The sequence below is a fragment of the Salvelinus fontinalis genome, chromosome 9 (assembly GCF_029448725.1).
Source record: "Salvelinus fontinalis isolate EN_2023a chromosome 9, ASM2944872v1, whole genome shotgun sequence".
Lineage (NCBI taxonomy): Eukaryota > Metazoa > Chordata > Actinopteri > Salmoniformes > Salmonidae > Salvelinus > Salvelinus fontinalis.
The window spans coordinates 61801443-61815778 of NC_074673.1; the positions used below are offsets into that span (position 1 = coordinate 61801443).

The 14336-nt window shown below is 41.9% G+C and overlaps 2 protein-coding genes and 1 non-coding gene across 7 annotated transcripts in view; all 3 read left to right on the plus strand.

Moving 5' to 3' along the window:
• LOC129862924 (lissencephaly-1 homolog B-like) overlaps nt 1-2344 on the plus strand; it is a 30157-nt gene extending 27813 nt beyond the window's left edge. For all 4 annotated transcript variants that reach the window (XM_055935027.1, XM_055935025.1, XM_055935026.1 and 1 more), the window contains one exon: nt 1084-2344. In XM_055935027.1, coding sequence (XP_055791002.1) covers nt 1084-1157 — 74 coding nt within the window. In that variant the 3' untranslated portion in view covers nt 1158-2344. The remainder of the gene's footprint in view (nt 1-1083) is intronic.
• Nucleotides 2345-7820: 5476 nt separating this feature from the next.
• Nucleotides 7821-13174, plus strand: LOC129862926 (60S ribosomal protein L28-like). Of its 2 annotated transcripts, none has more exons than XM_055935030.1 (5): nt 7821-7883; nt 8729-8819; nt 9469-9592; nt 9838-9956; nt 13039-13174. In XM_055935030.1, the coding sequence occupies exons 2-5, from the start codon at nt 8739-8741 to the stop codon at nt 13126-13128; spliced, it is 414 nt and encodes a 137-aa protein (XP_055791005.1). In that variant the 5' UTR covers nt 7821-7883; nt 8729-8738; the 3' UTR covers nt 13129-13174. The 2 variants fall into 2 exon arrangements, with proteins under 2 accessions (XP_055791005.1, XP_055791004.1); XM_055935029.1 differs by lacking the exon at nt 7821-7883 and adding an exon at nt 7966-8097.
• Nucleotides 13175-14101: 927 nt separating this feature from the next.
• On the plus strand, nt 14102-14289 carry LOC129863059 (U2 spliceosomal RNA). The gene has a single exon (XR_008760924.1). It is a non-coding gene; the product is annotated as a U2 spliceosomal RNA (small nuclear RNA).
• Nucleotides 14290-14336: the final 47 nt, after the last annotated feature.

Genomic DNA, 14336 nt, shown 5'->3' on the forward strand with positions numbered 1-14336 from the left:
CTGATCTTCGTCGGAATGCACTCCCACTTCCACAATACATTTTTGTTTTTTTCGGTAATGTCCATCATTTATGTCCAAATAGCTATTTTTGTCGCGTGTTTGGTATATAAATCCAACGTCAGGGAAGCGCGTTCACTAAAACCTGGCGAAATGTCCAAAAGTTCCGTAACAGTCCGTAGAAACATGTCAAACGATATATTGAATCAATCTTTAGAATGTTGTTAACATAAATCTTGAATAACATTCCAACCGGAGAATAACATTGACTTCAGATGAGCGATGGAACGGAGCTCCCTCATGTGAACGCGCATGGTCAAAGAATGGTCACCTCATGGCAGTGGTAACTCATTCCTGTCTCCTTCGGCCCCCCTTCACAGTAGAGTCATCAGACAAAGTTCTACAGACTGTTGACATCTAGTGGAAGCCGTGGGAAGTGAAAACTCATCCATATCTCGCTGTGATTTCAATGGGAGCTTGGTTGAAAATCTACCAGCCTCAGAATTTCCACTACCTGTTTGGATTTTTTTCTCAGGTTTTTGCCTGCCATATGAGTTCTGTTATACTCAGACATAATTCAAACAGTTTTAGAAACTTGAGTGTTTCCTATCCAATACTAATAATAATATGCATATATTAGCAACTATGGCTGAGGAGCAGGCCGTTTACTCTGGGCACCTCTGTCCACCTTTCATCCAAGCTACTCAATACTGCCCCTGCAGCCATAAGAAGTTAATCAGCTTCTTGATATGCCACACCTGTCAGGTGGATGGATTATTTTGGCAAAGGAGAAATGCTCACTAACAAGGATGTGCACTAATTTGTTTACAAAATTTTAGAAATAAACTTTTTGTGTGTGAATATTTCTGGCATCTTTTATTTCAGTTCAGGAAACATGGGACCAGCACTATACGTGTTGTTTATTAATATTTATTTCAGGTTGTAACACAACAAAATGTGGAATAAGTCTAGGGTTATGAATATTTTCTGAAGGTACTGTATACATCAAGGGTGGTGAACCATCTTCCTGGAGAGCTAATAGGTGCAAGCTTTTATTCCAGTCTGTATTTGTATTTCTTTCCCTAGATATGCACCGGACTGCTCCCTACGTGGTGACAGGCAGCGTTGATCAGACAGTCAAAGTGTGGGAGTGTCGCTGAGTCTGCCTGCTACCTCCCTCATCTTCCTCTCTACCCTCCAACCACAGCCCTATACACCCCCCCAACCTCCTGCTCTACTCTTCTAGAAGCAGCATTAGTGCTCCCCTAAATAGCAGCCTCTCCTCCCCTAACCACCTCCTCTATCCCCACAAAGGCAGCCCTATACCCCCTCCTACCCACAATCCGACACTTTCTATCTGACACTCACCTAAGCCCAACCTCTCGCACTCTATACCATTGTTACCCAGGCTCTGCCCCTCATCTCCCGGCCCCGTTTTAAAATAAATATTGATTGTCCTTTTATGTAAATTATTCTGGATGTAGAGTATGCTTAATAAATATTACACACACACACATAGACACACTAAAATAGAAAAGATGTATTCCTTGGATGGTGATTTCCCCAAAAAACGTGTATACTGTAAATTTGCCATGACGTGGGGGTCAAAGGGTAAATGGTTCCTGTGTCCTTCCCCAGTGGATGCTGGGTAATTGTGACCGTGCACATAAACCAATCACGTCTGTTCTTTAAGGGTTTGGTTTTTATTTTGTTTCTTGCTGCCACTGTTACTCTGGCGCTACCTAGGAGAGAGAGAAGAGTGTGAAAGGAAGAGAGAATTGTGACGGAGGAGTAGAATAAGAGATGAAATGCGTGTGCATTTGCGTGCGTACTGTGTAGTCTGTGTGTATGGAGGTAGAGAATAGAGGTGTGTGTGTGTGTGTGTGTGGAGGCAAGGCTTTCTATTCCTCTGTTTATACTCCCCTCTCACTTACTGGTAACTGACTGGCTTCTAGTAGATACTCACAAGGATCTTAAAGATCCCTATGCTGCAAAGAACATACACACAAATGAACAGACTTTCTTGCTCTCTCGCTCTGTCAAACACACACTTCAAGGAAGATGCATAGATGAGACTCTTTTATTTGTGTTACACACACACACCACATACATACACAAACTTCTGCTGTGGTGTGTCCCAAGAGCATCCTGTGCCCACTCATTCTCTGCTGTATCTGCCTTGTTAACCCTCTTGAGGTCTCCCTCACCAAGGGATTTCTTTCTGCTTTCTGTACTCTTACTGCTCTCTTTGTCACACACACTCACACAGATGCACATAAGCACAGTAAACTTGTGTTCCAATATATCTATGTGATTGTTTGCAACATAAAAATATCTGTAAATATAACATTGGCCTTGTCATGTGTGCTTTTATTTTTTATATAAAGAGGTACGGACATTTTGCACAGCCTGGGGACGCCAAAGTGAAGGTGGAGTTAGATGTTGTAATCGAGTACTGTAGAGCTCGGAGGCTGAGAATGTCTTCACTAACTAAAACAAAAGATAAGGAAAAATGATCAGATCAATAAAGAAATAATTATTTCTCAGACAGCGCCATAAACTTCCATTTGCCTCATGCAAACGGCTGTGGGAATGTTTTAATGTAGGTCTCTAAGCCCTTTATCACAATATCTACTAAGCTAACATTGGAATTATTTCAATATGGTTATAATGTATCATATAGCCATTAGATTTTTTATTTTAGGACCTCTGAAGGTATAAAAAATATATAATTTGATTAAACAGAATTCGGCCTTTACTGTTCTAGCCCATAGAAACATTTTGTTTTACATGGCAAAACAGACTGCTGTAAAGATTTTGTGATGTCCGAGCAAAACACCTGACGCTGTCGTGTTCGTGAGTCATCTGTTAATGGCGGTGATGTATTCGTTTGTTGCTCAAAATATTGTGATTTTTTACCGACTATTTAGTGAGTATGTTCTTGTCTGGTTCCTCTTGTGTAGAAAAATACCTCTCGCAATCCCCATGATATGAAATAGGCGCAAGCTTTATATCTGCGGAAAGAGTAAATTGAGCTGCAGCCACTACACGAAACGGTAACTCTAGCATAAACACGGGGAGATATTCAAAATATTGTTACTGTGTGATTAGGCAGCGTTAATCGACTTTTCAATGACCAGAAGGTAGCTTGTCTACCACTATAGCCGCGGGAAGTAGGGGTGCTGCAACACCCCCTGAATAGTCTGAATTATTTATTTCTTTACAAAAGCAGTGCACTGGGCCGTTACTAGTCCTGTATTAGTGGACCGATTTATAGCTAGTCTTGCTCAAGCAAAACAAATATGTAACCCCGATTTTCTGCCTGACTGTGGCGCTCAACCTGAGTTGTTAGGATTTGTGATCACAACAAAACTACATATTTTGCTCAAGTAGAGAATTCAATTGTGTTTTTGAAAAGATGGGCCTGGGTGAGAATAGAACATTCAGTTTTCTGCCTGAGTGTGGCGCTGTTAACCTCAATTTTCTGGATTATCTTGTGACCAGAACAAAACGACGTTCGTTTTGAGACACACACACACACACACACAAAAAGTTATTCGGCTGTCCCCATAGAAGAACCCTTTTTGATTTCAGGTAGAACTATTTTGGGTTCCATGTAGAATCCTCTGTGGAAAGGGTTCTACCTAGAACCAAAAATGATTCTTCAAATAGTTCATCTCTGGGGAAAGAAGAACCATTTTAGGTTCTAGATAACACCTTTTTTTTCCCTAAGAGTGTGTAGAGATTTAAATCAATTATTTATTTGATAAGATGGGCCTGGCATGAAAAATACGTTAAAGGGAAAGGATCAACAAACAGGCTGATTATCTTTCTGCATATCTCTTTATTTCCAAAGCTGGCTGCCATGGTTAACACACATGCAGGACCATGAATGCTACCTGAACTGACTCAAATGTAACATAAGTAGACCTACAGTATCACAGCGAGGTCAAACAGTTGTGTTTTAGTCAGATTATCCAATGCCCACAGCAACACTATTGATTATTCTCCACCCCCAGTGCATGTGGTGCACTATGCTCTTAGTGAGAGCATGACTAACTCCCAACTTCTTTCTGTCTCCCCTTCTGGATGGCATGAGGCTCTATGACGACAACTGAGGACACCCTGGCCCAATCCCACCAGGCCCCCATCTAACTGCCTGTTGCTGCCTCTGCTGGTTCTTTCTCCCCCTCAAGTCACTGAAACCCGTCCCCGTCCCTGAGCCTGATTTAGCTTTGAGCCTCTTTGCAGATGTCTTCAATACATAAAACTTATGTGTTATGGACTTACTGCTGTATTGTGGATAGAGTTACCTGTCTAACAGAACACAGAGTGGGTTATTTAATGGAAGCCTCTCCAACACAATCCAGGTAGACTCAGGACATGCCACTGGCTTTGAGTAAAGCCAGTGTGTCTATGTATGCGGATGACTCAACACTATACACATCAGCTACTACAGCAACTGAAATGACTGCAACTCTTAACAAAGAGCTGCAGTCGGTTTCAGAGTGGGTGGCAAGGAATAAATTAACACTAAATATTTCAAAAACTAAGAGCATTGTATTTGGGACAAATCATTCACTAAACCTCAACTAAATCTTGTAATAAATAATGTGGCATTTGAGCAAGTTGAGGTTACTAAACTGCTTGGAGTAACCCTGGATTGTAAACTGTAATGGTCAAAACATATTGATACAACCTGAGTGGCGCAGCGGTCTAAGGCAGGCGTCACTATAGACCCTGGTTTGATCCCGGGCTGTACCACAACCGGCCATGATCGGTAGTCCCATAGAGCTGCGCACAATTGGCCCAGCGTCGTCCGGGGTAGGCCGTCATTGTACATAAGAATTTGTTCTTAACTGACTTGCCATAACACATACGTTTTTTTCAGCAGCAGACTATGATCGATAATGTTAAGACGCACTGAAGTCTAACGAACAATCTGTTTATCACCAATTTCCCTCAGCCAATCATCAGTCATTTAGTAGCTAAGATGGCGAGAAGTCTGCCCATAATAAAGCGCTACTCTACCTTCTTAACAGCACTATCAACAAGGCAGGACCTACAGGCTCTAGTTTTGTCACACCTGGACTACTGTTCAGTCATGTAGTCAGGTGCCGCAAAAAGGGACTTAGGATAATTGCAATTGGCTCAGGACAGCATGGCTGGCCCTTGAATGTACACAGAGAGCTAATATTAGTCTCTCCCTGGCTCAAAGTGGAGGAGACATTGACTTCATCACTACTTGTATTTATGAGAGGTATTGACATCAAATCAAATGTATTTATATAGCCCTTCGTACATCAGCTGATATCTCAAAGTGCTGTACAGAAACCCAGCCTAAAACCCCAAACAGCAAGCAATGCAGGTGTAGAAGCACGGTGGCTTGGAAAAACTCCCTAGAAAGGCCAAAACCTAGGAAGAAACCTAGAGAGGAATCAGGCTATGAGGGGTGGCCAGTCCTCTTCTGGCTGTGCCGGGTGGAGATTATAACAGAACATGGCCAAGATGTTCAAATGTTCATAAATTACCAGCATGGTCAAATAATAATAATCACAGTAGTTATCGAGGGTGTAGCAAGTCAGCACCTCAGGAGTAAATGTCAGTTGGCTTTTCATAGCCGATCATTGAGAGTATCTCTACCGCTCCTGCGGTCTCTAGAGAGTTGAAAACAGCAGGTCTGGGACAGGTAGCACGTCCGGTGGAAAGGTCAGGGTTCCATAGCCGCAGGCAGAACAGTTGAAACTGGAGCAGCAACAATGGCAGGTGGACTGGGGACAGCAAGGAGTCATCATGCCAGGTAGTCCTGACGCATGGTCCTAGGGCTCAGGTCCTCCGAGAGAGAAAGAAAGAGAGAAGGAGAGAATTGGAGAGAGCATACTTAAAATTCACACAGGACACCGGATAAGACAGGAGAAGTACTCCAGATATAACAAACTGACCCTAGCCCCCCAACACATAAACTACTGCAGCATAAATACTGGCATGTTGAATACACAGAGCTGTCTGTTTGAACGACTGGCACACAGCTCGGACACCCATCCATACCCCACAAGACATGTCACAAGAGGTCTCTTCACAGTCCCCAAGTCCAGAACAGACTATGGGAAGCGCACAGTACTACATAGAGCCGTGACTACATGGAACTCTATTCCACATAAAGTAACTGATGCAAGCAGTAAAATTAGATTAAAAAAACAGATAAAATAAACACCTTCAGGAACAGCGGGGACTCTGAAGCAACACAAACATAGGCACAGACACATGCATACACACACACACACACACAAACATGGATTTAGAACTGTAGATATGTGGTGGAGTAGGGTCCTGAGGGCACACAGTGTGTTGTAAAATCTGTGAATGTATTGTAATCTTTTAAAAATTGTATAAACTGCATTAATTTTTCTGGACCCCAGCAATAGTAGCTGTTTCCTTGGCAGATGTTTTCCCGTTCGGATGTTTCCCACAGATTTTTTCCCATTCGGTCAAACAAATAATGCCTTATTACCATCGCAAAATTGTAAACACATCGATGCCGGTGTGTGTACTTGTTTGCAGTCTTTTTTGTTGTTGTACAACTTTGACAGTACTACTGATCATAGTGGTGGCGCTTGGCTAGCACTTGCAAATTCAGCACACACAACATTTATAAAATAATTGTGTTTTTTGATGCGTCAAATAGTGTTATTTGTTGTGTATCTTTTTTGACACGCAAAGACCCAAACGGCGTTCCATACTTCAGTCTCTCCCCTGTGGTTTCCAAGCTGTGCGCCAGAAGAGGAAAAAACTGATCCCAGCCATGAAAGCTGCCAGAGCGCTTGGGGACATTGCTTACATCCGCTATGACAGGCTCATTGTCCACCCTCCCTCCCAGAAGCCTGGAAGGGATGAGAGAGCCAAGGCTATATGGGTTCGTAGCCTCAACCCGGTAGCACACACACACACACCAATTGATTAATGGACTGCTAATGTATATTTTTTTATTTTGCTTTGTCTGCTCTTTTCAATATTATGTCTATCTCTGATAAGCCACCCAGGAAAGGGCTGAAAATAGCCCATATTAGTATATGTAGCCTTAGAAACAAGGTTCATGAAATCAATAACTTGCTAACATCAGATAACATTCTTATATTAGCCATTTCTGAGACTCACTTAGATAATTAATTTGATAATACATCAGTAGCAATACAAAGATATAACATTTATAGAAGAGGCAGGAATGTTTATGGGGTGTTGCTGTATATATTGAGAGCCATATCCCTGTAATGCTTAGAGAAGATCTTATGTCAAGTGCTATTAAAGTGTTGTGGTTGCCGGTTCCCTTGGCACATCTAAAGCTTTTAATTTTGGGGTGTTGCTATAGGCCACCAAGTGCTAACAGTCAGTATCTAAATAATATGTGTGAAATGCTTGATAGTGTATGTAATGTAAACAGAGATGTCTACTTTTTTGGGCACCTGAATATTAACTGGTTTTCATCAAGCTGTCCGCTCAAGGGGAAGCTTCTTAAAAACACCAGTCTCAACGTCAACAGTGAAGACGCGACTCCGGGATGCTGGCCTTCTAGGCAGAGTTGCAAAGAAAAAGCCATATCTCGACCCATGACCGATAAACAGAGGCGCACAGTGATGACGTAAGAGACAGACTACAACGTTCTGTCAGTGTCCCTCCGACATTCATTTAAATAAATAGTACACTGTAAAATTAAATATTCGATTTTATTCAAACAAAAGTGATTTTATAAACACATTTTTGGAAAATATTGTCGTTTGTCTGACTTCGGATTCATTTTCTGAAAAAAATGATTTTAACGTGCATGGATCTATCAAATACTCAATGTAATGCGGTTTCCGCCCTTTTCTATCCTCTTTTTCCGCTGGAAGGTAACGTGGTTGTTTGGTGTTCTTGTAGTCGTATTAAAAAAGAACAATTTGACCTGTCTCCTATGTTTAGATTGCTAATTGTTTAATAACGTACGTTTTTATTACATAGGTGTGATATTGATTGTAGCGATACTTTTTATAGAAATTTCTAATCGAACTACTTCAAATCGGTCAGCCTACTGCTAGGCCCTAAATCAGTCTGCCATACTACGAGGTAAAGTTAGCTGGCGTGGTTGTTTGTCCAATACAAGAGCACGGGGCTTCAACGTGCGCCCTCATTTGTAATCTGGTGTAGTTAATGTTTTTCAACTATATATTTTTTTGCATATTGTAAATCCCTTAATCGGAAACAGTTGAAGGGTTTAACACGCCATCTTCACAGTCCCACCCAACTAGACCATATTCGTGCAATTTAACGTTAGGTACCTAACTTCCTATCCTAGCTATTTTGTTAATGTAATTAGTTTGAGGTAGCCAATTGGTAGTTGGGTACATTTTTGTCAACTATAGGAAGGTGACAAAACGATCCTGCCAAGTTGCTCTGTTTTATAGCCTGGCTTTTAGCTAATGTTAGCCAAACAAATAATGAACGTGTTCTAGTAACGTTCGTTTTTTGCTAAATGTGCCTTTGATTCCCGTGTTACTTGACTAATTTATATTAAAGGGATTTGGGCAATGAGGCCGTTTATCTACTTCACCAGAGTCCTATAAACTCGTGGGTACTATTTGTATGTCCAGTATGGAGGAAGTGCGGTAGTTCGCGAGCCAATTTTAACTAGCCTTACCCATAGACTTCCAGTCATTACGCTATCTGCTATCCCTTTAACGCTTATTGTCTGCCCCAGGTTCGTCAACATGTCTTCTCATCTGCAGTGGATGGTCATTAGGAACTGCTCCAGCTTCCTCATCAAGAGGAATGGACAGACTTACAGCACCGTGAGTACAACTGAGACAGCCAAGAATCAGTTGTCCTAGTAAATGTACCCCACATACCTGGTGGATCATGAAGTAGGTCATGCATGCAGTCAGATGTTCTTTGAGTTGTTGAGAATTTGTCTATGGTCTGTCAATTCTTTATTCACATAACAAAGAGATGAATGTACACTGAACAAAAGGAGAACGTAACACAATTCTGGCAACAGCTCTGGTGGACATTCCTGTAGTCAGCATGCCAATTGCATGCTCCCTCAGCTGGAGACATCTGTCGTGTTGACAAAATAACACATTTTAGTGGCCTTATTGTTCCCAGCACAAGGTGCACTCGTTTAATAATCATGCTGTTTAATCAGCTTCTTGATATGTCACACCTGTCAGGTAGATTGATTATCTTGGCAAATGAGAAATGTTCAGTAACAGGTATTTTTAGAAATTTGTGCACAACATTTTATAGAAATACTCTGTGCATATGGAACATTTCTGGGACGATTTATTTCAGGTCATGTTGCGTTAATATTTTTGTTCAGTATACATATGGATTGGCCATGCCGGGTCGTGCTGCAGGATTTGTCAATGCTGCAGATTGAGGATTTAATAAACAAGTTCAATGGGATTTGTTAGTCAAATGTAATTTGCATTTGTTTAACAGGAGCCCAACAACCTGAAGTCCAAGAACTCCTTCCGTTTCAACGGGCTGGTGCACAGGAAGACTGTTGGTGTTCAGCCTGCAGCTGATGGAAAGGGTGTTGTTGTCGTGCTGAAGAAGCGTGCAGGTAAACATGGTTCTCCGTAATACCAACCAGGAAATGCAAGTACAGTTCCACCACATACCTGTTTATGGTGATTCTTCGATACTTGTCATTATCCACCTCTGTTGTGAATCACCTTAGTTGTCTTGCTGTAAAGATATTGGTAGCTGTTGTACCTGTGAACCTGACTGACATGTCATTGATTTAGGTTAAAGTGTACTCTAAGAATGTGAATTGAGGGAGTTTGGGCTTGTATTATTACTCCTTAGGCCAGCGCAAGCCTGCCACTTCATATGAGAAGATCACCATCAACAAGAACTCGCGTGCCACTCTGAGCAGCCTGAGGCACATCATCCGCAAGAACAACTACAGAAAGGACCTGCGCATGGTGAGCACTCTACTACACCACTTGTTTTTCTACTGGTCCTCAATATTAGCTGGGGACCAACCGGGCTTTTGACAAAAGCCTGTAACCCTGTTGGATTCAGGAATAGGATTGAAGACTTCTGTAGTGCCACACAAGTTTGCATCTAACATGCTGACCAGACCGGACACGTCGTTTGCGCGAGCGTTGCAAAATAAATTTTGAAATCCATGTTATTCAATTATTGCACCCACACTGCTCGCGCGCTACAACGAACGTCTGCGACGCCAAGGGCTAAAATAGAACTCGTTCCTTTTTGACGCAGATCGCGCTGTAAGTCCTGCCTCTCCCATCTCCTCATTGGTTTATAGAAGCGGGTACCCACGTGCCATCTCCTCATTGGTTATACCCACGTGGGGGATTGAAAGACAAACTTTGTTGCCGGTTGTCGTGGAAATACAATGAAAGTTTAGATGCGATCGCCATATAAGTTCAAAGATGAAAAGGTCTGGAAGCAGCTTTAGAGCTAGCTTGCATTTCAGGTAAAATAACTCAATGTTTATAATCCCAGGACAAATTAGCTATCAACAGCAAGGTAGCTAAATAGGACACATTAATGTTAGCTAGCAAGTGCAAGCTAGCTAGCTAAATTGCCATACATGTTTAATGCTTTTCGACCTGTCCCAAAATCAATGTCATTGATTCAGAGTTTGTTTTGATATTTTAACCTGCGTATCGTGATCACTTGTGGGGGGGAATAAATGTATGCACGATGGCGAACGCGCGCAGCCGGTCTGGGTTCCGTGTTAGACGATGATGGGCCAATTTTCCCTGGCATGGATAAAGGGCTAGATTCTATCAAACACGTGCTAGCCGACATCCACATAGCGGTTGTTTTGGCTGTGTAGGAAGTGGAACTGTGTTAGTGGTCAAATCCACAAGCGGCTCCTTGCTTATCCTTATTGCGGACACTGCCATTGTATTTTCCATGAAACCGCACCTAACTTTATCTGACATCCCATGCATCCTATTCAAACACTCAAATACATGATGTTCAATCGTCTATACCTTGATTACACTGATTATACCCCCATTCCAAATAAAGATGCATTAGAATACACCTTCTTTGTTTTGAACTTCTAACACGTTAGGGATAATTAGGTAGTGGTTTGTGACACGAGCAGCTGCTCACACCACAGACCCCGCCAAAATATCCACTATGCGGATGTCTGCCAATGTGGGTTAATGCTCAATCTGATTGAATTGAGGACTGAGCCTTGTCCTGGACTAAAGTATGTCGAATGGAAGTTCTCCATTGAAAGTGCTTTTTTAGTCCAGCTTCGGCTTACACGGAACCCAAACAGGCTGCGCGCGTGCGCCATCGTGCATAAATGTATTTTGTCCCCCCCACACCAAACGCGATCACGACACGCAGGTTAATCTCTCTTGGGTACGTGAAACGTTAACGTCCCACCTCTTCAACAGCCAGTGAAACTGCTGGGCACCAAATTCAAATACAGAAATACTCATTATAAAAATTCAGAAAACAAAACATATTTTACAGCGAAAGCATACCGTACGATTATTTGAGAACATAGCCCACTAGACAAATCATTACAAACAGTAACCAGGCAAGTAGAACAGTTACACATGTCAGAAATAGAGATAAAGTTAATCCCTTTGATGATCTTCATATGGTTGCACTCAGCAGACATTCATTTACTCAATAAATGTTCCTTTTGTTCGATAGTCTCTTTATATCCAAAAACCTCAGTTTTGTTCACGTTTTCTTCAGTAATCCACAGGCTCAAACGCAGTCAAAACAGGCAGACAAAAAAATCCAAATTGTATCCGTAAAGTTCACAGAAACATGTCAAACGTTGTGTATATTCAATCCTCAGGTTGTCTTTAGCCTAAATAATCAATAATATTTCAACCGGACAATAACGTCAATTCAAAAGGTAAACAAGAAAGGCACTCGGTCGCGCGCATGAAAAAGCTCTGACACTTTAGGGTCCACTCATTCAGACTGCTCTTACTTCCTCATTTTAGGATACAAGCCTGAAACCATTTCTAAACACTGTTGACATCTAGTGGAAGGCATAGAAACTGCTATTTGAGTCCTAAGTCAATGGATACTGTCATGGCATTGAATAGAAAACTACAAAACCAAAAAAAAAAAAAAGAATTCCTGAATGATTTTTCTCAGGTTTTCGCCTGCCAAATCAGTTATGTTATACTCACAGACACTATTTTAACAGTTTTGGAAACTATAGAGTGTTTTCTATCCAAATCTACCAGTTATATGCATATCATATCTTCTGGGCCCGAGAAGCAGGCAGTTTAATTTGGGCATGCATTTCACCCAAAATTCCGAATGCTGCCCCCCCTACCCTAGAGAAGTTAAAATATCAAAACAAACTCTGAACCATTTACATTGATTTGGGGACAGGTCGAAAAGCAATTTATGGCACTTGCTAGCTAATTTGTCCTATTTAGCTTGCTGTTGCTAGTTAATTTGTCCTGGGATATAAACATTGAGTCGTTATTTTACCTGAAATGCACAATGTCCTCTACTCCGCCAATTAATCCACACATAAAACGGCCAACCAAATATCTAGTCATCTCTCATCCTTCCAGGCCTTTCTTCTCTGCCATTGGCAACTTTCATAAATTAGGTGCATTACCGCCACCAACCCCGTTCGTCTTTCAGTCACCCACGTGGATATAACCAATGAGATGGCACGTGGGTACCTTCTTCTATAAATCAATGAGACGGGAGAGGCAGGACTTGCAGCGCGATCGGCGTCACAAATAGAGCTGACTTCTATTTTTGCCCTCTATTATACCCTCGTTGGCGCACGTGAGCAGTATGAGTGCAATAATTGAATAATATAGATTTCTAAATTTATTTTGCAACGTGAGCCATGCAGTCAGGGTATTAGTGTACAGAAAACCGTCCCTTGCAGTGGACATGAATAAACCCATAGGGCTTACGGTTGTATAATGGGTTTATGGTCAGACTTCTAGCAAGTAAAAGATCAATCCAAATATAACATCTTAAAGTTGAAAGAAGAGTAATTTGAGTGGTCTTATGTTTTCCCAGGCTGTTCTGCGTCGTGCCAGCGCCATCCTGATGAGCCAGAAGCGTGTGGTGGTGGTGAAGAGGCGTTCCAAGGCTGCCAAGACCGCATAGTTGCCGAGTTATGACAAATACAAATAAAAATTGGGTTTGAAAAACACTACCCTGTCAGTCTTCAATCTTTGGGTCTTAAGAATAAATAGCAATGCCTCAAGTTGGCATAAGTGTCTATAGCACCACAGTATCATGTGTTTGATGGTTCCTAAGAACACAAAATTTCCATTTGATGTTGTAAATGTTTTGTTTTTGGCAGACCTAATTTAAATGGTGCTATGCAACATTCCCTCTTTCTGATTCATTCAATCTGGTTATTTAAACCCACAGCCCTGGTTTCCCGATAGCGATGGAAGTTACGAGTGTTTTAACGATGCATCTTCCCTACAACGGCTGGATATGTCACATGCGCTTCCCCAAATGCCATGAATAGAGAACGGTCGCTTAGTGTGTCGATGTTGGGTTGGAATATATTTTTAGAGAAACGGGAACGAAAGTGAACAGAGCACTTATTTTAAAAGCATGGGAATCGGTTGATAACTTGGTTCTGGGCCATTCTTTTTTTTGGTCCAACAACGCATATGCCAAAGCCCTCACTCTCACAAACTAGTCTACTAGCTGAAAGTATTTGCCTGTGTGTGCTGGTAGGTTATGTGCCCTTCCCCCTCTGAAGCTTAGACTACTGTAGCCTGACATTTTTCATTAGAGAAGGGATTACATTTTCAATGCTAGTTATCACGTTTCACATAGGATTTATTAACTATAAAAGGACGTGTTTTTAATTCTGGTTCCTCTGCACACAAGCTTGTTAGCTAGCTCTGGGAAGTAAAAGGATATAAAAAAAATCCTCCGTGGAAGCCGGTCCTCCGTAGGTATGAACCGGTTGGCCTAATTAAGATAATGCATGTCATAAGATGACCAGCACTTCAAGCCAACCCTCTTCCTGTCCCGCTAACCCACCTGCAACATTTCAGTCGTATCTCGCACCCTATGCTTGGTTGTCCACTGTAGCTTGCCAGCTCAAAAGCAAAAAAAAACTCGGCCTTTTGGCTAAGATCAAGTGTAGTATCTGTTCTTATCAGTTTAATATCTGATACGTCCCCCATCGGGGGACTACATATTAAATGGATTTTTCGAACAGGGAGTCGGAAATGGGGCTTGCTCCGTCCGCTCCACGCATCGACCCGGTATTGCAGTACCTCCGGGAACGGTGCAACACACACACACACATTCCTCCCGTTGTCAAGAAAAGAAAGGGGAAAAAAAAC